The 26202-nt window shown below is 44.6% G+C and overlaps 1 protein-coding gene across 6 annotated transcripts in view; it reads left to right on the forward strand.

Moving 5' to 3' along the window:
* The window catches only part of DNAH1 (dynein axonemal heavy chain 1), an 88362-nt gene that overhangs the window by 35634 nt on the left and 26526 nt on the right, over positions 1-26202 (forward strand). For all 6 annotated transcript variants that reach the window (XM_027700367.1, XM_027700368.1, XM_027700370.1 and 3 more), the window contains 29 exons: positions 669-810; positions 1947-2102; positions 3069-3267; positions 5130-5383; positions 6288-6500; positions 8135-8299; positions 8998-9119; positions 9685-9790; positions 10897-11076; positions 11934-12074; positions 12716-12879; positions 13329-13442; positions 14057-14245; positions 15293-15398; positions 16473-16586; positions 16897-17046; positions 17542-17628; positions 17722-17908; positions 18022-18113; positions 18594-18748; positions 20382-20559; positions 20695-20889; positions 21570-21689; positions 22312-22470; positions 22746-22850; positions 23950-24090; positions 24564-24724; positions 25413-25570; positions 25703-25876. In XM_027700367.1, coding sequence (XP_027556168.1) covers positions 669-810; positions 1947-2102; positions 3069-3267; positions 5130-5383; positions 6288-6500; positions 8135-8299; positions 8998-9119; positions 9685-9790; positions 10897-11076; positions 11934-12074; positions 12716-12879; positions 13329-13442; positions 14057-14245; positions 15293-15398; positions 16473-16586; positions 16897-17046; positions 17542-17628; positions 17722-17908; positions 18022-18113; positions 18594-18748; positions 20382-20559; positions 20695-20889; positions 21570-21689; positions 22312-22470; positions 22746-22850; positions 23950-24090; positions 24564-24724; positions 25413-25570; positions 25703-25876 — 4427 coding nt within the window. The remainder of the gene's footprint in view (positions 1-668; positions 811-1946; positions 2103-3068; positions 3268-5129; positions 5384-6287; positions 6501-8134; positions 8300-8997; positions 9120-9684; positions 9791-10896; positions 11077-11933; positions 12075-12715; positions 12880-13328; positions 13443-14056; positions 14246-15292; positions 15399-16472; positions 16587-16896; positions 17047-17541; positions 17629-17721; positions 17909-18021; positions 18114-18593; positions 18749-20381; positions 20560-20694; positions 20890-21569; positions 21690-22311; positions 22471-22745; positions 22851-23949; positions 24091-24563; positions 24725-25412; positions 25571-25702; positions 25877-26202) is intronic.

Consider the following 26202-nt stretch of genomic DNA (forward strand, 5'->3'; position numbering starts at 1 on the left):
GAGTGTAGTGCTGCAAAACTTGCACCTGGTGTTGCACACAGGCTGAGGAATCCAAATGGAGTCAGTAATGGGTGTGCTGAGGCTGAGCAAAACCTGCCACGGCTAAGCAGCCACTTTGTGCAGCCTTTCCTGGATCTACAACGCTCTCCCAGGGCACTCTGCAAAAGCCTTGCTATCCAGGGCTTCCCTGTATCTGGGTTACCCTGGCCCCTCACCGCCCTGCTTAACAGGAGACTGGCTTTTTCAGTAGCCGTGAAAAGCCATAAGCCAAGACTCTGACCCCATTTTCTTCAGTTCCTTGTGAAAACATTCAAAGACAGACATTCCCTCTGGATGCCAACTGTTATTTTGCTGTCTCCTAGCTTTTCAGCAATGTAGTGGATTTGTTCCTTTTAAAAGGACCCTCCACTTCTCCCCAGCCCTCTCCAGCTGAATAGCCTAGTCACAAGGACTGCATATCAACAAGACAAGCTGGAAAAAAATGTTTTGTTGAAAACACATGTGTTTCTGTTGTTGTAAAGCTTCCTTGTTTGGTGGGATTTGGCTTTCTCATTCTGTTATTTTCAGCATTTCAAACATATGCTCAAAAAGCTTCTCTCTCTCTTTCTCCACTTTTTTTCTTTTTTTTTGCCTTTTTCTGTTTCTTTTCTTATATCATGTGAGTGCAGGTGGGCTGCAAGTTACTGGCCACTGAAAATGTCTATGGAAACAGAGGCCATTCGGCTCCAGCATGTGGAGGATGAAGAGAAATTTCGCAAAGCGCAGATCCAGGATCAGAATTCATTTCAAGGCAAACTGGATGAAATGCAGGTATTAAGCCCCTGACATGAACTGTCCGTAAAAGGGGGCCTTGAAGCTCTTGTGGTCAGGCAAGTGGGAAACTTTCAGATTAGATTTTTGTTAGATGAGTTTTTAGGTCAATGTACTGTTGGACCAAAAATTATCACACCCTCCCTGTTTTGTTTTTTTTTTTTTGTTGGCTTTTGATTAAGAGTTTCATTTTTGTGTGAAAGACAGTACTATGCAGAAACACTTGTTTTTCAGCGGGAAGGTGTCATCAAGATACTATGTTCCAGTTCTTGGTGCTTGAGCAACACATGCACCTCCTTTTTCCTACTTGTGTACTCAGCTCCCTGCAGAGCATCTCCTACAATGCGCTGCCATCAAGGGGGGAAACCCAGCATTCAGCCATGGGACTCATCTTGTGGGAAAAAAACCTGAAATAATTGCAGAGTTTTGGAGCTGAGATACCTCTGGTGTCTCTTAAACGGTCTGAGTTTTATTTTTTCACCAGGAAGTGTTAAATACAGGAAAAAAAAGCCATCTTAGAAAGACTGTAATCACTGAGCTAGAATATCTTGGAAATAGATTCCCAAAATGATAATACCCCAACACTGGATTAAAAAAAAACCCTAAACCAACAAACAAACAAAATCCAAAGAAATAAGAAACCAAACCCACACAAAATACTGAAGCAAAATCTAAACCAAACAAACAAATCCAACCCACCAAAACAAAACGAAAATTATTAGGGAAGTTCTAGACATGTGTTGTTAAACAATTCTTGGATAAAAATTGAGTGACCAGTAGAGCTATCATTTGCACTTTACTGATTCTGATGACAGATAGCTAATGACAGTATAAATTCAATATCAAGAAATTTGGCCACAGATTTATTGCTCCTATTCCTTGGGGATCTGTTGTCACAAAGACGAAAAGCAGCTGGTCATCACATTTGCACTTTCATCCACCTGACCAGTGGTTATTGCTTCTCCTCACGACTTTCATCATAGTCTAAACAGAGTTGGAATTGGTTTGGTGGAGGTGAAATTTTGAGCATAAAAATCTTGCCTTTGAATGAAACAAAGAGACACCAGGAAGCTGAGATCTCTAGAGGCAGCACTCAGCTTCAGAGCCCCATCTTATGCTTGCCTTTTCTCTTCCAGCTGACTATAGGTGGATTTTCCATCCAGTCAGACGTTAACCAAGCTCATGAGTTTGCTGAATATGCAAGGGACGTCCGGAAGCAGCTGAAGGAGCTTCAGGATTTGGCAGTTCTGTACAACAACAGGGAAAGACTCTTTGGCATCAAAGTTACCGATGTAAGTGTCAGGTCCTGTACCTGCAGGACTCCAGTCTTTGTTGGCGTTTTTAGGTGGTAGGTAGAGCAAATAATGAGATGTACTTCCTCAGGAAGGAATCCTTCATGCTGTTTTGGTTTATCTGGTGACCTGCTCCTCAGTCCTGTAGAATGACCATGCTGTGCTGCAGAAGTGCTGATCCCAGGAGAACGTGGAAGGCTGCTCAGGGCCTGATATTACCACTTCTGTGAGAGACTTCGGTGCCCACACTGAGATCTGAGGGATGGTGATGAGGAGGAATTGGTTGGGGAAGGTCTTGAAGCAGCAGTTAAGATGCATCCATTTCTGTAAGGCTGTTGCTTCAGGTCTATGGGTGTGAACGCGAGTGGTTGAACGGTGGGTGCTGGCAGCTGGCTGGGCTCAGAGCCTGGTGTTCTCTTAAGGCAACAGTTTATATAGTTGCAAACACTCAATTTTGCTTGTAGCTGCTCAGCTGCCAATGAGTCATTGTCATCCACATCCAGCCTAGTCTGGCTGCAGACCAAAAGTGGAGTTCACGTGATCTTTTCCTACCCCTGAGTCTGTGGTTACTTCTCCTTCACTGTAAGGAGACAAGTTTTGATATGGTTGTGCAGTGTGTGCTTTCACTGACTGTGTGTGGCCTGCCCATCAAAATCTCTTCATTCTGCAGGAGAGTATTTGTAGAGGCAAGTGAAGGGAGTGCTTTCCATGCCACATATATTGTGCAGGCACAGCTCCACTGGATGCATTTTGTCCTGAATTTGTCAAGCCCAGCTCTGCTGGTTGCTCTCCCTTGGAATATATATTGTTGTCCCAGGAGAAGGTAGTCTGATATATCCTCTTGAAGTACATTGCTGGCTTCAGATTCAAAAAAGAGTTGGGCTTTTTTTGGCCTTTTGACACAAAATCTGTCATTAGAGGTGAATATACTTGTTGCTTATGCCTGTTCTTTCTCTCTTTCCAAAGTATGGTGTGGTGTCCAAGATGACTAAGGAATTCCAACCATACTATGATCTCTGGACTACAGTGTCAGACTGGATGAATTGGAACGAGAGCTGGATGAATGATTCTCTTGATAAAATTGAGGCTGAGGAGCTAGAAAAAAATGTCAATGACTCTCTTAAGACAATGCAGAGATGCGTGAAGCAGTTCAAGGATTCACCAGGTAGATACACAGTCTGGGGAAAGGAAGTTGGTGCATAACAGCATTTTGAGGTGAGGCATGTCATGGAGTGCTCTGAACAGGGATTGTCAAGATGTCACATGTGTGTATTAGAGACAGCAGAGAAAATGATGCTAGCAAAGTTATTTTCTACTTTTTTTTCCTGAAATAGTGATGATTCACATCTAGATGCTAGTTAGCTGCTTGAAGTACCAATTTGGTGTGGAAACTACCAGGCTGCAAATCCCTTTTATACCTAATTTCCAAGACGATACTGAAATAAAAGCCACCCTCTGATGTTGCAGTTAGTATTTACTCATATATATAAAGTGAAATAATCCTGGCTAGTCACAGAGAATTACTATATAGCCCACTGGCTAGACATGTGGGTTTAAGCCCTTATGCAAGTCAGGCAGCAAGGGAATTTGAATCTGGGTCTTCCAGGTGCTGTTTTCTTGGCCAATCCTAATTTCTCTATTGGCCAATGAATTTAATGGAAAACCAGAAGAGGTCTTGATTTTGTTATGAATAAAATGAAATTGCAGAATCTGGAAATGATCTGTGGAATATAATAACAATTTTCCTTCTTGCCTGAATGTGTATTAGGTTTAGATGATTGCACCCAGCCCTTGCAATTCACATGAAGGTCTTTTAACCATTTCTCCTAATAAAGCTCGAATTGAGACTTCAGTTGTAGCTTAACTTCCCATTCCCTGATTCTTAGAGATGTGTTGGTCATTCTTTAGAGCTGATTCTAAAAATCTCCTGCCAGATGGCTTAGATTGAAATATATTTTGCTGTGGGTGATTTTTGATTCATCCTTTTTAACTTGAACTTGCTCTTAAACAATGCCATGAATCAGCCCCAATGGAGGAGGTGATGAGTGGATGCATGAGTAACTATGAATCATTATGATAAACAGAAATACTAAGAATACCTGCTCGTATTCATTGCAATATTCCCTGGCACCTGGAAATATATATGTTTCGTCCTTGAATTTGTCTTGTCTTTGCATACACCCATCAGGGAGTGTGTGGCAGTCACATCCTTGCTGTGAGAGTGCAGTGCAGCCACTCAGGGTTCAATTGAAGGAGGCACATGCTGTAGCCACATTTTGAAAAGGAAGCAAGTTCCGTGTTCTTTGCCTACCCATTGCTTTACTCAGAGTAGCATAAGCTGGAAAAAGGGCAGGATATGAACACTGAAGAGACAGGGGTTTCCAGGATGCCCCCAAAGAGAAAAGCCTATTCCTTCACTTTGTCCTTCCTATGAGGCAGAAGTACATTTGTCCCTAGCATGGCTATAGGCTGGCAGGGCCTCTCCTGCATGCTTCCCATTTCCAGAGCTGGCTGGGATGCCAGCCTACCTCTAGCTCCTGGGTATAGTGTCCGTCTTCTATGGAGGATAGCCTGAGCTGGGGTGTGAGATAACTTACAGTGTAGCCTTGTTAAGAAGTGAATGTCTTGGAATGATGACCAGAGCTTCTAAAATACCTACTGGCAGATGAGGCTTCATAGTGCTTGAGCCCCTATCAAGGAGTTAATTTGTTTACTTCTTGCCCTCTGGTGAGCTCAAGCCTAAGTCACACTTCTGCTTAGCATGGGCTTGCCTGTAACAGGCTTTTGGCTGATAGGCAGGTCTGCTTCTGGGAGTGGGCTTGAATCCTGCCTTAGTGGCCATATAGAGAGATCCTTCATATCCTCATTACTTCAACCTGCATTTTCCAGTGCTGTCTCCTGCTGCTTACCTACCCCATACCATGTGACTACACGCACATCAGGCTTTACACAACTTCTAGAAATTCCTTAAGGCAACTTCCTCACCCAGTGTTTTTGCTGATGTTGTTCTCTTTTTCCCTCTTCAAGACTGCCAGGGTGTTGCAATGAGCTTTCGAGACAAGATTGAAGAATTCAAACAATACGTCCCCTTAATTCAAGGGCTGCGCAATCCTGGTATGAGAGAGCGGCACTGGGAGATGCTGTCGAACAAAATTAGCCCCGATGTCAAGCTGGAACCCACTCTGACTCTCGGTCGCTGCTTGGAGCTGAACCTGCAGGACCACATTGAGAACATTCTCAAAGTGGCTGAGACAGCCAGCAAGGAATACGCCATCGAAAATGTGAGCAGAGAGGACTTGCTGTATCTTTGGTTGCTTCTCAAATATGCTTCTGCTGAGCAGGCAGTCGTTGTCTTGGGTGGTGTTCCTGTTGTCCCAAAGATACATTCTGCAGCACAAGTGAAAAGGCTGCTGCCCTTATAGAGGGAAGCAATGGCCACACAACTAAGTTCACACGCTAGATGAACATATTCCACCTTGTGTAGAATATCAGTTGTAGCATAACAGCACTGCCTGATGGTTATGCTGATCCACTGCTGGGGTCTCACTCCTCACTTTGGGATTAGTGACTGGTTGTGTTAAAATGAGTTGACTGTCTGCATTCTGCCATTCAAATGTTATGTCAAGGGGATTAGCTAGGACTGGAAACAGAGATGGCTAATCCTTTAAACCAGTAAACCAGTGCAGGGAAAACTTGCTGGCTCTGGAGATTCATAAGTTAAATAGTCTGAAAGACTATCAGTTTGCCAGTTCATATACGATCAAAGATGGTCTTGATTAAAAGTCATGACCTTGTGGCAGCTCTTGTTCCCTGAAATCTCAGGTGAGTTCCTGATGGATATTTCCCCCTTTGACAAAGCCATCATTAACTAGTCTTTAACAGGCCCTTTGCTGGCAGCCTCTGTGCAGCTCATATCATAAATGGGCCTGAAGGTGAAATTGCCATTTTTTTCCCTCAAGGTGTTCCTTTCAGCACAGGTGTTGAGGTGTTGAATCTGTGGGAAAAGCAGAGGAAATGTGCTGTTGCTGAGTGTGTCATGCATTAAATACACAGCTGCAGTTTCCAGTGGAATCCAGGAGTGAAAATCTGTCATTTCCTAGAGAAGGGCGTTAAGAGAATTGTGGAAGCTGGGATAACCATTGCAGATTGTATCTGAAAATTAAATTCTTTTTCCCTCTGTTTCAGTCACTCAACAAGATAGAGACTGAATGGAAATCAGTTGTGTTTGGTGTGATGCTTTACAAAGAAACAAAAACCTATATTCTGAAAAGCACCGATGACATTTCTCAGCTCTTGGATGATCATATTGTCCTGGTTCAGAGCATGTCCTTCTCACCCTTCAAGAAACCTTTTGAGGAAAGGATGAATGAATGGGAAAATAAGCTGAAGATGACACAGGTATTGGTTTCTTACCCACACATATGTGGTGAAGGCAGGCAGCTGGGCTCTGCTGCCATGCTTGGACATGGACACTGTGCAGTTGCTGCTAGGGAGCTGGAAGGACAGCTATTGAGAAATAAGGCCTTTCAAAGCTCCCTGACTCTAGTAAAATAATGCAGCTCTTTTGCTGCCTATTGCAATATGTTTTGGTGGGGCCAGAACTCTCCCATTGCTGTAAACAGTCTTACTGGTGTCTCTAATCATACTATACTAATGGACCTCACAGATTCTTACAAACTCTGTGAAATCCATGCTATCATTCACATCTCAGTGTAGGAAAGCACATGAAAGACTACTTTTAAGCAGGATCTGGCAGACTGAGCCAGCGCGTGTTCCTCAAACCAGCAGCACCCAGCAGGACTCTGACAGCAAAATAGCATTGATGCAGGAGAAAAGTTCCAGTACGAGTGTCTGGCTGGAGAACTCTGTGTAAATGTTGGTGTTTGATGCACAGCTGCATTGCTGTCTGTTATTCATATCTACCTTATTCTGTCGATTGGTGCTTAACCATCTGTGTGCCTGAGCCACTGCTGGAGTGCTGGCCTTGTCTCATGAGGATACATGCTACTCCAAGCCCCATGGCAGTAGGTGACATGGGGAAATTCAGCTACCTAATGTGTGGTTTTGGCAGTGATGGTGTACAGGTTTTCACGCTGCCTTTCCTACCCCTTCTTTTGATTGTGTCACTCCTGTCACTAAAGGCCCGTAAATCCGCCCCTGGGAAGGGGCTTGTCAGGGTTAGCTGATGGAGTTTGGCAAACATTGTTGTCTGTAGTCCTGGAAAACTCCAGCTCTTGCTAGGTCAGGTGGACTGTAGATAGCACCATGTGTCTAAGGCAGTCTGAAAAGGAGTCAAACACTTCAGTTTCTTTGCAATGTTGGGCAAGTTACCCAGGCTGTCCAATCTCCTGCAAATGGAGGAGGAGGATGTTCTTCAAACCTAATTCTCCTGCTCCTTTGAATGCCTGACAAACAGGGTTTCCTGCCTGGTGTTTAACTTAAATATTTAGCTTTTCATTCATTCTCTTAATTCAGAGAGTTGTTTGAAGATCTTGTGATGGATTATTCTGTAGGCAAGGCTGGGGCTGAGGTACCTCAGGCAGGAGAGAGGATATGACAGAATTGCAGTCTGGCATCTTTTATTTGTCATTCTTCTTCCCTCCAAAAAACTCTTTCCACAAAATAAAATTCCCATCTTACTCCGTGCTCACATTGTATCAACTTCTGTAAAAAACAGAAATACCAGCCACAGAAATTTGACCTGGCACCGCAGAGTCCCTTTGAACTTTAGTATTGGCTTACACATATTTCTAAACTATCCCCAATAAACTAGTGGGTATTAATTCTAATGCCTTCTGAGAACTGTTATCAGTGGGGATTGCTAGGAAGTTGTTAATTATTTGGTAAGGAAATTCCAGCTCCTGACCCTGCAGGTAGATTTTAGAATTGTGGAAGGTCTAAGTGCAGCATCACCTCTTTTTTCTTTTTTTTCTTGCTTGTTTTTTAAACCCATTCTGGTACACAGTTTGAATGGTTTTGTTGAACAGGTTCATAGCATGGGGTCCTGATGTGCTCTTCTTGCTTCCCACTAGGATGTCCTAGAGGAATGGCTGAACTGTCAGCGCTCTTGGCTCTACTTGGAGCCAATCTTTAGCTCAGAGGACATCAAAAGACAGCTCCCAGTGGAAAGCAAGCGCTACCAGACTGTGGATAAGGATTGGAGGAAGATCATGAAGAATGCTAATGAAAACCCTGAGGTATGTGCCTTGATGAAAGCCAGTGCAGGTCTCCCAAACTCCTTGGAGCTGTGCTCTCAGAAGGACTGTGTCTTTGAGTCATTGTTTTTGTATGGTGTGGACATGAGCAGTGCTGTATTGACTGTGCAGCCTTGCCCGGGGCATTGTGCTGGGTTTCTTCTCTTTGAACTTGACCTTTTGTTCTGGTGTAAGAATGGACAGAGTCATTCTCTGTAATGCCTTGCACCAAACTCTGCACCCCACCAGATTCCTCCTCCTCAACACACAGCCCCCCTGCCTCCTATGACTCCTGTAACCACCCCTGCTATGGTTGTAAGCCATAAGGTAACTCCCTCAATTCCTCCCCAAGACTGACTCTGTGAGTCTTTTAGAGCCATTGTTTTTGTGTCCTGGTAGGATTGCTCTGCTCTCTTCTGTTCTCCAGTCCCCGCTTCCCAGGACTCCATCACCACTTGTATTCCATATTACAAGTGTTGGTATTTAGGGGAACCCAGAAATGTGCTTGTCACATCCACGAGAGCTGTTTCCCCTCCTTACCCACAAAGCTTACACCTCTCCAGACCCCTGTGAAAGTGTTCCTGTGCATGAGTCATTTAAATCCTATCGGTAACATCAGTGGGCAACCCAATTATCTCCACTGCCTTATCTCCCACATGCTCAGAATACTGATGCTTCCTCTGTTCTCCATTCTGTTATAGGTGATTTCTTTGTGCCCTGATCCAGTGCTACTAGAGAAGCTGCAAAATGCTAACAAACTACTCGAACTCGTGCAGAAAGGGCTGAGTGAATATCTGGAGACGAAGAGAGGTGCTTTTCCCAGGTAACCCCAAATTTCAGTGGGCTGGATTGCACTCCCTGGTTCAGAAAATATGAAAGGAGAGGCTCACTCCACTCTGCCAAGAAAGAGCAAAACCATCTAAGCTTAGGATATATTCATGAGGCTGCAAAACATAAGCAGGGCTGTGCCTTTCAATGCTGCCATCTGATGGGGAGAAAACAGGCACACACAAATGTGGTGAGTTAAGGGCAGTCTGGTAGCACCGCTGTATATCTGTGCCTCATGATTTGTGTAGAAAAGGGGGAGTAAAATGAACACCTCTAGGTAACTTTGTCTCTTATTCCTGAAGGAATACTTCTATTCTTTGATACTTGTTTAAACCCTCTTTGCTTGGGAATAACTGACTTATGCAGAGGGAGAAGTCTGTCTCTACAGGAAGGGAGATGTCTGGACTGTGGCTGCTCATCTCCTGCACAAATACAAGGAGACCAGTGAGCAGTCAGAAACAGTGTCTTTAGCAAAAGGCTTGTTCCCCAGCTTGCCAGGACTTAGCCCCTGATGCTGCAGTAAAGAGAGCCTCCTGTCATGCCTCTCTCTGTGTTTGTAGGTTCTACTTCCTTTCGGATGATGAGCTGCTGGAAATACTGTCTCAGACAAAAGACCCCACTGCTGTACAACCTCATCTCCACAAATGCTTTGAGAACATTGCACAGGTAGGCAAAGCAAGCATGACAGTGGCTTGGCCCACCTTTGGAATGTTGGTGTCACGGGAACTTGGAGGTGTTCTAAGGTCTGGAGCAGTGTTCACATTCTGCTGTTTGGAGATGTGTCTCCTTGGAACCTGTAACTGTATGTAGGCATTGCCAGGTGCTGCCTGTCCTGGAATGGGATTCAATCAACCTCACTTTAGACATTTGAAAGCCAGACTTCTGCCCATGAACTGGTCACCCTTAGTTGTCCTTCAGAAAATGGGGGTAAAATAGGCATCTGCAAAGGGCAACTTGGAGAAATCCACTTAGATATCCATCTCAGGAAGAGAGTGCACTCCCTTTAGAGATGTCTGTCCATCCCACCATGGAGGCCAAGAGAAATAGCTCTGACTTAGCTGTCTACTTGCAGGCACCTTGTTAGGATGGAATCCCACTCTTGCTGACAGCCTCAGAAGGGACAAGGAGTGAACAAGCCTGAACTGAATTTAGTTTCTGCCTTCACCCCTACTTAGGAGCTGGAGTTAACCCGGCTATTTTTCCTCTTTGTTATTCCTAATAGACCTCAGACTCCATAGCTAGTCACAGCTCGCACCACCACAATACTCAGACAGTAAAACCAATCTCCTAGTCATTAGTTTGGAAAAATAGAAAGGAAATTGAACTGGAAACCTGGTGCAAAGCCATTGGAATAAATAAGGGGACTTTCAGTGATATGCTGGGGCACCGGAGAAGCTGTTAAAGTTTTACTCTTAAAACCAGGCACTGTGACCTCAAGGGAAATGATTTGAATCTACAGAATTGAACAGGAGTCAAGGGTTTGAATCCTAGACAGGCAATGAGAAATGTTCATCCTACCTATAATTTGATTTGCTTCACTCAAGTTAAACCAGCGATGTGAATCTCTTGTTTTCATACAATCATCTTCCATTATTTGGAGAGGTCATTTTGCACGTCTGTCGCACTCTTTTTTATCGCCACTGACAACCAAGTTTGGCACCAGGTTTATAATGAGCAAACACTGGTACAGGCTGGCTGTCCCCCAGGGGCAGGAAGGCAGGGATAGAACGGAAATCCTCCGCTCACATCTCCTGTTGTGCTTCTTCCATTAGCTGAAGTTCCAGGAGGACCTACAGATCACGCACATGTACTCTGCTGATGGAGAAGAGGTGAAGCTGTTTACTGCCATCCTTCCCTCTGAAAATGTAGAAGACTGGCTGCTGGAAGTGGAAAAATCTATGAAGGCCAGTGTGCGGGACAACATAGAAAAATCAATTGGTGTCTATCCAGAGGTAAGAGTTTTATCACAGACTGCCAGGTCTCTGATGTCGTTTCCAGGCTTGCCACAGAGGTTGCCAGTGATGGGGCCGATGAACTTGGAATATTCTACTAGAATATTCTCTTCTATTCTACTTTCAAAATAGAGCCTTTAATATGTTGGTCAAGTGCAGAATGTGCAGCTGAGCAAGAAGCTCATGGTCCACAAGAATGCTAACCCTGCACACTCCCTCACAGCCACAGAATGCTTCCTATTAGCATAAAAACAACCCTATATGAATCCATATCTATTTGTCTCTCCAGATGACTTCCTCTTTATAAGGATCTTCTCTTTCAGCTCTCATGTCTCACACAGTGTGTTAGGGGCTGGTGAAAGTAACAAAGGCAGTTGTTAGTTTCCATCAGTGCATCTTGGCTCTGGTTTCTGTGTAAAAGCTATGCTGGTATAAAGTCTAAATTTCTAATTGGTTAGATCTAAGGAGGGAGAAAGGTTGAAAAACAAAAAGGCCTCAGATAGTTCTGTTATTCAGACTGAAAATTTGAAAGTAGGAAAGTTAGAACAGGCCAGAGGAGGGGAAACATTCTTTTCGGTCTTACAAGTTCCTGCTCTTCCCCTGCTGTTGGCTGCTTGTAACAGGTTACTGCAGGTGGCATAGTGGAGAGAAGGTACCTGCTGTACCCAGTGTCTGAAGAAGATTTCTTCACAGCAACAGGAGGGGAAAAAAGAAAAGCCTCTTACACAAGAACTCAGTTCTTATTTGTTAATCATGCATCTCAAGCAGCAAAGGAACGTAGAAATCAATCGATCTGTCAGTCATTGTCTCACCACCATTTCCCCCCTTTTTTTCTTTATTTTTTTTTCTATTTTAAGACTCCACGTACTGCATGGGTCTTGCAATGGCCTGGCCAAGTGGTCATTGCTGGCTGCCAGATTTTCTGGACAAAGGAAGTGTCTGAAGCCTTGGAAGCTGGTGATTTGTCTGACAGGCTTTACCCACAGCTGAGTACTCAGGTATGAAAATGAATGAAAGGGTGAGATTTTGCCAGATGGTGACATTGGAATCATCAGACCTTAGATAAGTTATAAATACAGCCAGAACCATACTGTGGGGGAAACAGAGACACAGTTTTGCATAGCACAGTTCAAAACAGGTGAAAAAACAGGTTCTTATCTTCTTAATCATTAGGATATTTGTCATCATAAACCTCAAATAATGTACAGGACTGATAATATGATCATGACCTGAAGACAATAACAAGGTGAAAGGTCCTTCCAGGGTCACCCAAGAAGCTGGAGGTGAAGGAGAATGGAAGTGATGGACAGTGGATGAAACTGCATCTTTCATATCTGTTCCATGCATCCAACCACACCTAATACCTGGGATTTATTAGCTCTGGGCCTCATCATGGATCTAACTCTTTCTTTTCACCTGAACATGGTAATGGTGTAGGCAAAAGTCAGGTCTGAGCCAGCCCTGAGTAGGATTTGCATTCTGAGCAATCATTTGTATCTCTGACAAGAGAAAAGGCAGAAGTGGCCCTGACACAGCCTATGATCTGAGTTTTAGCATGCCATAAGTTTGATCGCATTGTGTTAGTGCAGCCTGGCTTTTTGAATGGATTGCTTCAGAGTACTTTCTTTTCCTCCCCCAGCTGGGTGATTTGGTTGCCCTGGTCCGTGGAAAACTGTCCAGGATGCAGCGAGCAGTGTTGTCAGCTCTTATTGTGATTGAGGTCCACGCCAAGGATGTTGCAGCAAAGCTGATTGAGGAGAATGTAACGAGCATGAATGATTTCGAGTGGATCTCCCAGCTCAGGTTAGAGAGCATTGCTGTTGAACCTCACCTGGCCTCCCTGGCCAGCTGTGTCCATGACAAATGGAAACAGAAGTTTGCACCATCTGTAAGCAGTAGTCCTGAGTTACCTCTTAACATGAGGAGTGGGATTAAAGTCTGCTAAGGATGCTAGTTCTAAGGCATCTGAGATAGACCTGGGTTTGATGGCATCCACTTTGGCAGTATAGACTAACCCATACCAGGATGTTTCATTGTGAAAAGACATCCTCCTGCCCAAGGAGTGCAATGCTTGATCTCAGGTCCTGTGAGAGCTCCTGTCCACCCCGTTGTGTTACCTTATTCCTTCTTCTCTCAAGAGGGAAATCCCTTGAAGTGCAGGTCTCCATACCTGCAGGCTGTGGTCTTGTGAGCTGCTGTTCTGTCTGCCAGCCAGTGTTTATCTCTCTGCTGTCATGTTCACTCATCATTAGGTACTACTGGACAAGGGAGGACCTGTACATCAGAGCAGTCAATGCTGAATTTATCTATGGCTATGAGTATCTGGGAAACACTGGACGTCTGGTTATCACACCCCTCACTGACAGGTAAGGAGATCGTTTTCTGGGTAATGTATTTTTTTTTCTCTTTTCTGTTTCTTTTTCCTTCTGGATGAACAGAATTAAACCAAGGATCTGACCAAGTAGGTCCTACTGCTTACTGTATGTAAATAGAAACCATTTGTACAGTAAAGTACTACCAGAGATGAGGGCATAGGAACACCCTGACATTGGTAACTACTGTATTCCTGGTGATCAGTGCTCAGGCTGATTGCTTGCACTCTCCTAATTCTTAATGTAGTGCTTTGACTCATATAAAATGCTCACCTGATAGCTAAGGAGCTCTTCTAGAAGCCAGCAGATAGCATCTAGTACTCTAGGATATGCAGCAGAAATAATAGTTTTACCTTTTTGTAACTGTCCTTTTTCTGGAGAGTGAATTTGTAGCCAGTGGCAGAAGGATTTATCCATGCAGGCCCCTGTGAATACTAATCAAGGCCACATAGCTAACTCCTTTGCAGAATGCTGCATATCAAAGCAGTTTTGCAGAATAATGAATGATGGATTCCTCCTTGTCTCCAGCTGGACAGATCGTGTCTCCCTTACTGAAATCAGTAGTACAAATGCTTTTTTTCATCATGTGGTCTCTTCTTTGTCATCAGGTGTTATCTGACACTCACAGGAGCTCTGCACCTGAAATTTGGAGGAGCACCTGCAGGACCAGCAGGAACAGGCAAAACAGAAACAACGAAAGACCTGGGCAAAGCACTAGCAATCCAAACTGTAGTGTTCAACTGCTCTGACCAACTCGACTTTATGGCAATGGGAAAGTTTTTTAAGGGATTAGCCAGGTACAATGAAATGCTGCATGACATTATTGAGGAGTGGGTAGGATCCAGGAATGCTGGCCACTGGGAATTGGTGGGTATTTTTCACAGCAGCCCAAAAGAACAAGCAAAGCCCTAGTAAGGGGGTTAATGAGTTCCAGAATAATCAAGGTTACAAAATTCCAGCCAGAAAGGAGGGACACTGGATCCAATTAAAGAAAAAAAAAGATAAAAAGAGATCCTGTTCATTTAAGGCAAAATTAAAATGCTTTGCACTAATCCACAATGCACTAATCCACCTGTGCAAATGTTTGCAGCTTTGGCCTTTATTTTAATATCATACTTGTTGAACTGAGATTCAGCCCACAAGCTGCTTAATCTTAAGAAGAAGAGAATCTGCTGAGAATATTCGAAATTGAGCAGCCAAGAGAGACTGCTCTAAGCCCTGAGGGATCCTCTCAGAGAGGCTTCTCTCTTCTCTATGTTTCAAACAGAGCTGGTCCAATTAGTCTGTTGCACACTGGTGAATCTGAATTAGTTACTCCAACAAAAGCGATATTCTTTTCTCAGATGTTTTCTTTGTAAGTAATTTAACTTTTCTCTTAAGCCATGCCTTGTGGGAAGATCACCTTCCTCATATGCATGCTTCCAGCTTTATACATAGTCTTCCAAATTCTAAAAAATGGACTTAAGAGTTGTCTAAACTGTATCTGCTACATCTACAACTCAGGTACAAACCAGGAATTCAACATGACACCTCTTTAAAGCTCAAATCTATAACATGCAGAATTTGTCCCAGGCTATAGGATCAGTTGTTGCCATGGTCACTCATCACATGGCCTGGGATGCAAAGTCAGGGTGAGGGGCTACAGCCCCTTCCACCGTCCCAGGGCACTGTGGCTGTGTCACTGCCTGCCACGGGACATAAGGGGCCTTTGGGGTTCACTTCTGGTCTCTGTTTTACCTACCCAGTATGTGGATTTGTAATTTCTAGATCTAGCTGAACTTTTGACTGCAAGTTTGCTCCTGTGGGATGTTCCTGACTCCCTCCATCTTTCCTTCCCTGCCCAGCTCTGGCGCGTGGGCTTGCTTCGACGAGTTCAACCGCATCGATATCGAGGTGCTCTCTGTGGTGGCCCAGCAGATCACAACCATCCAGAAAGCACAGCAGCAGAGGGTATGTAAGGAACATGTGGATGCAAAGGCAGACAAAAAAATCTCCACTTGAGCTAGTGCAGGCAAGTCCTTGTCCCTGCACATGCCTTCGTGGAGGACTGCTTCACTTCAGTGCTCAGGGGTGACTTGGACAGACATCATTAAGCTTGGAGAGGTTTGAACAATGTCCTGGCTGTGGTGCATCATATCAGACCATTACACAGCCAGCATGCTGGGGGGTGGGGTTTGTAACCCAAGTGTGTGCTGCCACAGTTGCCCACACTCTCACGGGCTGAAGTAAATCTCAGCTTGAGCTGCAGTGCCAGCAGACTTTGGTGTGGGAGACACTCTGATGCAGATCCACTGAGCTGATAAAAATCAGAGCTGTGATAAAGGCAGCCAGTGTTCTGCCATGATTTGCTCAGCACCCAATTTGTCTAAATGTGTTATCCAAGCTTTAGTGGCTTCACAAAACCCAGTATGTGCAGAAAAATGCACATTCGGGTACACACAGAGTTGCATTGGAAAGTGAATTGTTGGCTTTAATGGAGACTCAGCTGTCAGCCAGTCTAGCAGCCAGTCTCTGCTTTGTTCTCTGGAGGCTTAGAGGGGTTAAGACCTGAATCTCCTTGACTTTGGCTTGGAATTAGAAACTTGCTCTCCATAAATTCTTCTGCATTACTTTATCCCCCATCTGAAATTACTACCTACACAGCTTTAAAAAGGATTTAGGTTTCTCTTTGCCCTTTTTGCCATGAATTAATTCAGGTCTGATCTCTACCGCAAAATAAATGGAAAGATGTTTGTTTACAGCTGGAGAGATAGGAGTCTGTTCAAGAGTCAAAAAAAAAATTTATCCTATCAGTAAATCTTCCATGATCCCAGTTTCTTATGCAGGGGGAAATATTGCTGGTAATACTGGATTCCTGCAGTAGGACCAGATTGAGTCACTACAGTTGTGGGCAGCTGTGTGTGTATGTGCTTGATAATTTAACTACTAAAAGCCATTGTTCTCTTTGTGGAAGATGCTGCTATGTTATTTAATTTGTAGGTCAGGCTCTGTTCTTTGAGGATGATCATATTTGTAATTTTCCAGGTGGAGTCCTTCATATTTGAGGGCACAGAGATCCCACTGGTGCCATCCTGTGCCGTCTTCATCACAATGAACCCGGGGTATGCTGGGCGCACCGAACTGCCCGATAACCTGAAGGTGAGGAGGGGAGGCTGCATGGACAGAAAGCAGAGGGGCAACACAGGTGCTGCAGGCTACCTGGGCCCACCAGTGTGTCTATGACAAGGGTTAGGATGCAACACTTCTGGAAAGTTTCTAGACTTTGAGATTTGAAACACAATGTGTAAGCAAATGGCACTCCTCGGATTGCAGTCTGCTGACAGGTGCCAGGCACACTCATGCTGGGACCTCTAAACAGTCTTGGATAGATACTCAGCCTTTCCAGTTTGCTGGGAAAAAAGCAAGAAGCAACAGATTTTTGATCTTGTGTTGGATCTGTATGTTTCAGGCTCTCTTTCGTCCTGTGGCTATGATGGTCCCAGATTACTCCATGATTGCTGAGATCTCACTCTACTCCTTTGGGTTTAATGAAGCCAAAGTCCTTGCAAAGAAGATCACCACAACATTCAAACTATTGTCAGAGCAGCTCAGCTCCCAGGTAGATGCTTTTATGTCCATGAATGTTTTTTCTTAATGTGAGGCTTTCTCAGCCTAAGCACAAAGTGCCTGGACGGTTCTCTTGGTGCCTCGTGATAGCATATCTCAGAAAGGCCACCATACCCATTCTTCATCTTCCTCCCTCCTTTCTAACTCTCATTTCTGCACCTGTGTGGCTGGACTTGCATTCACCCTAAGTCCTAGATAGTATTACAGTGTCAGGACAGTTCAGCCAAGCAGCCCTGCCTGCTTTTCCTTCCTTCTAGGGCTTTTCATCATGCAGTTATTCATGTCTTCTTCACTTGTAGCCTGTACAGCTGAGGACTAGTTAGTTGTTTCAAGGATCCTGAGAACAGAATTGGATGAAGGAGTTGTTCTGAAGGCATAACTCTCTCATTTTTTTTCTTACCTGCTAATTGAGTGCATGCATAGGTTTACTCTTTTTTAGGTGGTGCTTCTCTGTCTGATGACATTGTTTCCTCTGTGCATTTTCCAGGACCACTATGACTTTGGGATGAGAGCTGTGAAGACTGTCATCTCAACAGCTGGCAACCTCAAAAGAGAGAATCCTGATATGGATGAGGTAAATGTGCTTGCAGTTCACACTGCCATAGACTAATGCGGCCTCATAAGAGAGGAATGATCTCTGAAGTCCTGAGTTCTTTAATCCTTGCAGGAGCTTATCTGCCTGCGGGCTATTAGGGATGCCAACGTACCCAAATTCCTGCAGGATGACCTCAAGCTCTTCAATGGTATTGTCTCAGATTTATTTCCAAACATCAAAGAAACGCCTGTTGATTATGGCATCCTGGAAGAAGCCATCCGCAAATCCTGCATCCAAGCAAATCTGAAGGATGTTGATGGTGAGAGAAAAGGCTCTCCACAGGCTCCCTCTGGGTCTGGGCTTTCAGTCCAGTGTGCTGTCCTAGGAAAGAGGTGTGCTCCCAGACTGACTGTGCATCATCTTCCTCTACAGGTTTTGTGACTAAGGTCATCCAGCTGTATGAGACCACTGTGGTCCGTCATGGCCTTATGCTGGTGGGACCAACGGGTTCTGGGAAGACGAAGGTATGGGTGAGACACTGTGCTGGCCCCAGCAAACCATCACCCACCTAGTGATGCAGAGGTTTAAGTTTCACAGAAGACTCACACTCTGGCATTTCCAGCTTCTCTCAGATAGAAGTCTGGGCACAAAGATGCTGCCTGTTAGTACTGATTTATAGCCATGGGAAAGTATATTACTAGCTCACTTTTTGGGTTGTGAGTTGTGACATTAGAACAAGGCTTATTAGCTCTGCTGCAGATTTTTAAGGCTGAGACGTGCTTTGACATCTCGAGGTGCTTCAGGCCTCTTGCACAGGAGATCTAACTGCATGTAGAATGCTTTATTTCTGTGCTTTTATTTCAGCCAGGCATCTTTTTACTATGATATTACCCTCCACTCTGTCTCCTTTCTCACTGCCTTTTGAATGCAGTTGCTGTGAGAGCAAGAGGCTTTGTCATCCTGGAGCCATGGCAGTTAACTCTCTGGCTGTCCTGCTTTTGCAGAGTTATGAAGTCCTGGCAGCTGCAATGACATCACTGAAAGGTCAGCCTGCAGCCAGTGGTGGGAATTACGAAGCAGTCAACTACTTTATACTGAATCCCAAATCCATCACAATGGGCCAGCTTTATGGAGAGTTCAACTTGCTAACGCATGAGTGGTAAAGTACAAAACCTTCTTTCCTCCCTTCCAGACAGAAAACACTTTTCTGGTCTTGAGCGTCTTCTCTTCAAGGCTGAGAACCGTTTAGGGTGGTGGCGCAAAACCAGAAGCGATCAAGTCCTTATCCTCACCCAGCTACAATAGCCAGTCACGGAGATTTAAGCTGACATCTTTTATTGTGTGCTTGGCCCGTCTGCCGGCACATGCCCAGACAGTTCCTGCAGCTCAGCTCACAGCATTAACTGCATAACAATAATTCAATAGCTTTGGAGCACATGCCCCTGCTCTAAGATACAGCAGCTTAAAAACACTTGCTTTGCTTCTGAAGAAAAGTGACCTCTGTACTGTGCACTTGAATTGTTCTGTGTAAATGCACTGGTAGCCTTGAATGATGAGGAGTGACTTTCAGGCATAAAGAGGCATTTCATTCCCGTTACCAGGACTCCTGCTTGCTTGCATGGTTTAGAAACAAGAACCAATGGCCCATTTGCCCTCTTTGCAGCCAGGTCCTACTGCTTATGTTTTCATATGTGACCTGAGGTTGACTTTGCAGCTCACTTTATCCCCAATCTAAGGTGTAAGAAGCAGTGTGAATCTCCCTTTGGCCCTGTCAGCCAGCACTTGCTTCGGGGCAAAGCTAAAAATTGTGTTCTGCAAAATGAGGGAAACTAAATATATATGAAGCCAACTACCTCTAGGAAAAGTGCAAGCAAGTAAACATTACTGATGCTGAGACCAGAGCTTCCCAACTTAGAATCTGGTGTATATTTGCTGAAGGACATTTTATAGGATGTTCCAATTAAGCTCAACAGTTTTATTTATGATGTGACTCTACCCAAGGGCGGCACGCAGGCACATCAACATGACAGAAAGAAAAATACAGCAGCCATGTAAAATGTATTTACAGACCAATCCATCTGTTTTAATCAGCTGAGCTTTACAACAGACAGTTTTCCCTTGATCTCAGTAACAATATCCTGGAATTCACTAGCATTATAAAAATAGCAAATAATTATTTAATAGCAGGAGTGGAGTCTATCCAGGGTCTGAATGGAAATTACACGCCAGGTTTCCATGTGTAGATTAAGTTCTTGCTGTCAACAGCCAGCATTCCTTGTGTCTGCTCTCCCGTTCACCAGCTCCAGCACCAGGTTCACAGGCAGTTGAGGATGGGGAACTTCAGTTATAAAGAGGGTAGGGACGTGCCCTTTAGCCTGGATTTATCCTTAACCCGAGTCTGCCTTTTTACTTGGTGGAGAAAAAGAGGCACCTCAAGAGAGCAGATAACCTGCCTATGACCTGAACTGGATGCTAGCAAGGCCTCTTTACTCGTTATTGAGGAGAGAGATGTTAAAGGGAAGCTTGATGTTTTATAGTTAAATGATATGAATTCCAGATCTTAATGCCCAAAGAAATTGTTTCATGGTGTCCCTCAGGCTGAGATGTTTGTCTCGGTAAAAAAAGAAATGAAGTGGACCTTTATGCAGCTCATCAGAAAGGGAGGCACAGGTATCCTTGGGCAGATGAACCAGGGTAATATTCTGGCTCAGTTGCCTTATGTGGTGGGAACTTTGCCATTGATTTCAGCAAAACCAGAATGGGCCAAGCCCTGCCTTCCTCACACCTTTCAGGACAGATGGGATCTTCTCCACACTGATCCGTCGGGGAACTGTGGCCACTGACACCACCAAGAAGTGGTATATGTTTGATGGGCCAGTTGATGCTTTGTGGATTGAGAACATGAACACAGTGCTAGATGACAATAAGAAGCTGTGCCTCAGCTCAGGGGAAATCATAAAGATGACAGAGGTAACTCATCCCTCTCGCTTTTGCTGCCTGTTGTCTGTACTCCTCTCTCCCAGCACTGAAAGATGTGCTTATCAATCAAAAGTGCTTATCCTTGCAAACAAGTCCTTATCCTTCCTTTTGTTTTACAATTTCCAGAGCATGACCATGATGTTTGAAGTCCAGGATCTGGCTGTTGCTTCCCCTGCCACAGTCTCCCGCTGTGGCATGGTTTACCTGGAACCCAGCATCTTGGGGCTGGACCCCTTCGTTGAATGCTGGCTGAAAAATATCCCGGAAATCATGCAGCGCTTCTCACAGAAACTAGCATCTCTCTTCAAGAAATTCCTCAAGGTGAGCTACCGTGCTATTCCAGCCTTCCCAGGGCTTTAAGCTTGTCAGCTTGCATATCAACCAGCACAGACTTGTCAAGGCCTGGATTTAAATGCCATTGTGGGAACAGTTCAGACTACCAGCATACAAACTGCTCTGTGAATTTTCTGGGTTTAATAGATGTTACTCATTGATCCCTGTAGATGTGACTTAGCCTTATTGGTCATTATAGTTTATTTTATTTCATTTTAAAATTATTTTCTGGACAAAATCATCCCACGTGCAGCACTGCTGCTTACAGTGGAGTAACTCCAGGGAGAAAGTTGTATGAACCTATCTTGTTATTTCTACTCTGCTGCTAAGCCATTATTGTAATGAGTAACCTGGAGATACAAAGGAGAGCTCCAAAAGGAGCAAACCATTTAACAGCACTGATGCCACAAGATGCACATCACTGTTGTGCAGAACCAAAAGGCAAGCCCAGTGGTTTCTTGGGGTTAAGACTGAACCTAGGGGTTTGACTGGCTTTTCTCCAGTCAAAACAGTGATACTTGGGATGCAGTTGGAAATGGCAGCATTTTCAGCCACTATCCCTGCTAAACATAGCATGAGGGAGACAAGGAGAAACCAGAACGGGAAGGTAAAACCAAAGGCAGCTGTGCTGGATGGTGACACTGAGCTGTTCCTGCCTTTCCTTACAGGACGCCATCGACTTTGTCCGGAGCTCTGTGAAGGAGATAATTGCCTCAACAGACAGTAACCTCACAAGGAGCCTCCTCGTGCTCTTGGAATGTTTATTTCAGCCTTTCATTCCCATTAAGGTAGGATTTTGCTACCTCTTTCACTATCATTTGTGCCTGTAACTCTTAAGGACACCAAGTCATGCAGAGGGTTAGTCACCAGAGAACAAGATGTTGGTGCAGAAAGGTCATGCTGTAGCTCATCTACAGGGCAGAAGTAATACAACATCCTGCAAAGCATAGGTAAACCTGGAAGGATTATGCTCTGCCCACTGAAGAAACAAAAGATAAGCTCCATGCCTACCAGGCTGGAGGGCAGAGGTTCACTTTTATTTATAGCGGAGGGAATTGGAGAATAAGTGGAAAGCAGAGATCAGAGCTGAGCAGCGATGCACTTCAGATTGCAGGTCCTTTGAGAATTAGTACTGAAGAAGGCTGGACAATTTTCAAATTAAAAACCTAAGACTAAATTCTTCTCCCAGCTCCTGTTGAGTGACGTTAGTTCAGCCAGGAGAGTCTCTCAAGTACACCAATGAAACAACTAATTTTAATCCACAGAATATATTAACAAGGCCTGTGAAAAGCTGGCTAGAAAAAGCTACATAGAAGCTGAATAGAATTACGAAAAAATTAAGAAGAGTCTGGGTTTTGTGTGCCTTAACCATGGCTGAGAACTTTTTTTCTGCTTGTCTCTGGTTCTAAGGGAATTAAGACGATTCCCCGGGAGAAGGCTGCTCGTATGGGAGAGCTGATTGAACCCTGGTTTATGTTTGCCTTGATCTGGAGTGTGGGCGCTACTGGAGATGCCCAAAGTCGCACGGCCTTCAGCTCATGGCTCAGACATAAGATGTCAAAGGAAAAGGTGAGTAAAGGAAAAGCAGATCCTCTCTCATTATAGAGGAATTAGTAATGAGCTTCTTGAATGTTGGGAGACTTTGGATGGACTTCCTCTTGGCATCTCCCTTTAAGTCTGTCTCAAACTTAAAGAGACCACTGGAGCTGGAAGTTCTGGGAGAGACCTGAGCCCCCTTGGCCTGGGCAGCATCCCATTAGCAAAGTTTTCCCTGAAGTAATGCAGATCCTCCTATGAATTCAGCTGAGTGGCAACCAGGTTCACCACAGCTTTTTTTCTCACAGATCCAGTTACTTTTCCCAAAAGAAGGACTGGTTTATGACTATAAACTGGATGATGCTGGGCTTAGTAGTACTGAAGAGGATGTGGATGAAGAGGTCGTTAGAGAGGTAAAATATTTCACCTCCAAAATGGGTAATCTAGGGGAAAGGACCAGAAAGCAGTAAAGTCCTGGAGGATTTGGCAGGATTCTCTCATCAAGGGCAAATAAGAAAGGCCTATAGGAACCAAACAAGAATGTTTAATCAAAATTAAGCTTTTTGCTGAATCAAAAAGGCAGCTTCTTGCCCTCAGGATTGTGAAGTAGATCTTTCAAATCTGAGCCAAAGGCTGGTCAATTGAGACTTGAGTGCCTCTGTCAGTGCTCAGGAAAGTGAGAGAGCTCTACAGGTGTGGTTGCTGGAGAAGGACAAGGAGAAGCTCAAATGGATAGATCTGCCTGTGTTAAAAAGCAGTGCACAACAGCAGAAGAGCTGTGTGCAGTGGAGTATAGAGTAGCAGCAAAGCAGACAAATATGCCATCTTTTTCACAGGAGACAGCAGTAGGGCATGTAAGGGCCATCTTGACTGACTGTCAACAGCCTCTGGGCTGAAAGGGAGTAAAAAAAGAGGGAAAATGCTTCCCCTTCCTGAAATCAAAGAAAAGAGCCCTACATAAACATCAGATGCTTAACAGAAGCTGCCAGTGTGGTCAAAAATACAGATCTTCTCCTGTGTTCTCCAGCACATCCCTGGCAGAACCTCTGTCTCACTTGTATCGTGGCCTCTGGGAGGTTCATCCATGTCTTGTACAAGTACAGAACCTCATGTGCCTCTGAGTGCAATGTGGCTGATGGCACCAAATGTGAAGACAGGACCCCTTTTGGGCCTCTGCCATGGGCAGAATTCCCATTCTTGCAAATATCACAAGTGTTCCATCCCACTGTGATCCCAGTTCTCAGAAGGGAGGGCAAGTGTGTTGCTGCTGGAGCAATAACCTCTGACTCTTGGGCTCTCTCCCGCTCAAAAGAAGTGAGTCAAACACTCACAGCATTGCCGTACAGAAAGATAAGGGTGGCAAGACTAACAGAGGGGCTGGAAACCTGAATTCCTCATCAGAATCTGAACTAATACACAAGGAGTGGTGACAGGGAAAACACCAGAAATAGTTTTCTTTTCCTGTAAGGGATAGATGTAACTGTCCCCTCTAAGCAGACTCATATCTTTCAGGTGCACTGGGAGGTGTGGCTGGACCCTACAGCAAAGTTCACCATGGTTCCAGATACCAACTTCTGTGATGTTATTGTGCCCACAATGAACACAGTCCGCATGGCGTATCTGCTGGAGCTGTTGCTCACCAACTATAAGCCAGTATGTGCCCAGCCTTGTCTTTGAATTTTTGATTCAACCTTTTCCTCTCCCAGTGCAGTCAGAATTTAACAGCTACCTGACACTTTGAGATTATTTCCCACTCCCATGGATTTGTATTTCTCTGCTCAAAATCTGTGCTTAAGCCCTAAGAGTTCTCCACTCAGTCCCCAGGCACTGTGCAAGTGCCCCAAAGGCATGTCAAGACTCTTTTGTTTAATCAAAATGCAGCAATTGCTGGATAGCCCATCACCATCCCTCTTTACCTGTTTCCTACAGTTTGATTTCATGCTTCTCTGGTTGGATTCCATCCACACCAGGAGATCTGTTGGGCAGCTGACCTTACTGAAGAAACAAACCTAACCTTTTAATTCCTAAGTGAGCAGTAACCTGCATTTCCTCCAGCAAATGTGAGAGTGCTGGGAAACACAGACTGCTTGCCTGGTGTTATGCTGCATTGCTGATTGTGCTTCCAGGTTCTCTGCATTGGTCCCACTGGCACAGGGAAGACTCTCACAATTGCGGACAAGCTTTTGAAGAACTTGCCTAACAAATACATCACCCACTTCCTGATGTTTTCAGCACGCACCTCTGCTAACCAAACCCAGGATCTCATTGACAGCAAACTGGATAAGAGGCAAGATTCCTTTCTGTGTGTGCAAAAGCAGCATCCCTGAGCTCAGTGTTTCTGTCAACTTGGCCATTTAATTTCATCCCAAGACCTGAAGGGGCCGCAAGCACGTACAGCTGTGGATAACAAATAGAACACACAGCACATCTGAGCTGGGATTGTGAGAGCCAGTAAAAGCTTAATATGATGGCAAGAAAGTGAGAAGGATTAGTGAGGGTCTGTAAGAGTTGCTCCAATTCTAGTTATTCCAGAAATATTACATTTCACAGCACAGGTGTTTGCAAACCCTGGTGTGGGATCTTTACAGAAAGTGATGAAGGGAGAAAATGTGGCTGCCCACCCGCAGTCCCACTCCCCACAGTTAGCAGCTTCCATTTCGCCTCCCTGGTCAGCCACTGCTCTGAAGTTTCCAACAGATTCATGGGCTCAAGTTTTGCTTTTATTTGCACCCATTTATTCACTGACATTGTGCATAAGTAGACAAAATTTCACTTGTGTTTGGAAAGAAACCAGTGCCTCAAACATTGCTCCAGATCTTTTCCATATAAAGGCCCTTATAATGGGGTTTATTAAGTATAAGAAACTGTTGATTCAGGAAACACCTGGAGGAAAAAAAGAGTGCTTTTGGATCAAGATAGGAGTACCTTTGCAATAGGAGTTGTCCTGTGTCCTTTCATGGGTTCTCTCCTTACAGGCGGAAAGGTGTGTACGGGCCTCCAGTTGGTCGATACTTCATATTTTTTATTGATGACTTGAACATGCCCATGCTGGAGCAATATGGTGCTCAGCCACCCATCGAGCTGCTGCGGCAGTACATGGACCACCAGGGCTGGTACGACCGGAAATTGATCGGTATGACCCAGATCCTGAGCCCAGGGCTCTTGCTGAAAGTTGGCCTGTTAGATACGTGTACCTGCTGTGGAAATACCTGCCAGGGTTTTCAGCTACAACTTAGCATTCATTCCTGATTTTGCACTCTTCAAGGTACTTTTAAGAATCTGGTAGATATTAATTTTGTCTGTGCCATGGGACCTCCTGGAGGGGGAAGGAATCCTGTCACTCCACGCTTCACTCGCCATTTCAACTACCTTTCCTTCACCGAGCTGGATGACAGCAGCAAGAAGACTATCTTCTCCAACATCCTTGGCAGCTGGATGGGTAAGTCCTGCAGAAAACTGCCACCTTCTCCTCGTGTTGGAAGTCACCCTGCTGATAATGGAGGTTGGAAGGGGAGGGATTAATACTGATGATCCGATCAAAATGTTGGAAGCTGAAACTTGCAGTCACTTGAAGATGGTTTTGGGAAAGTGTTGTATGAATCTTAGCAAACAGAGAGCTCATACACTGTTTAATCTCAGGGCCAAACTCTGCTCGTGCAAATCAGCAAGCTTCAGCTTTAGCTTTCGCTGTTCCATAAGATATCATGTAGCCTGGGCCTTTCAAAGAGGATTTCATTTGTGATGGATGATGCAGATATCCTTCAC

The sequence above is a fragment of the Neopelma chrysocephalum genome, unplaced genomic scaffold, assembly GCF_003984885.1.
Source record: "Neopelma chrysocephalum unplaced genomic scaffold, ASM398488v2 Primary Assembly neopelma1_147, whole genome shotgun sequence".
NCBI classification, from domain to species: domain Eukaryota; kingdom Metazoa; phylum Chordata; class Aves; order Passeriformes; family Pipridae; genus Neopelma; species Neopelma chrysocephalum.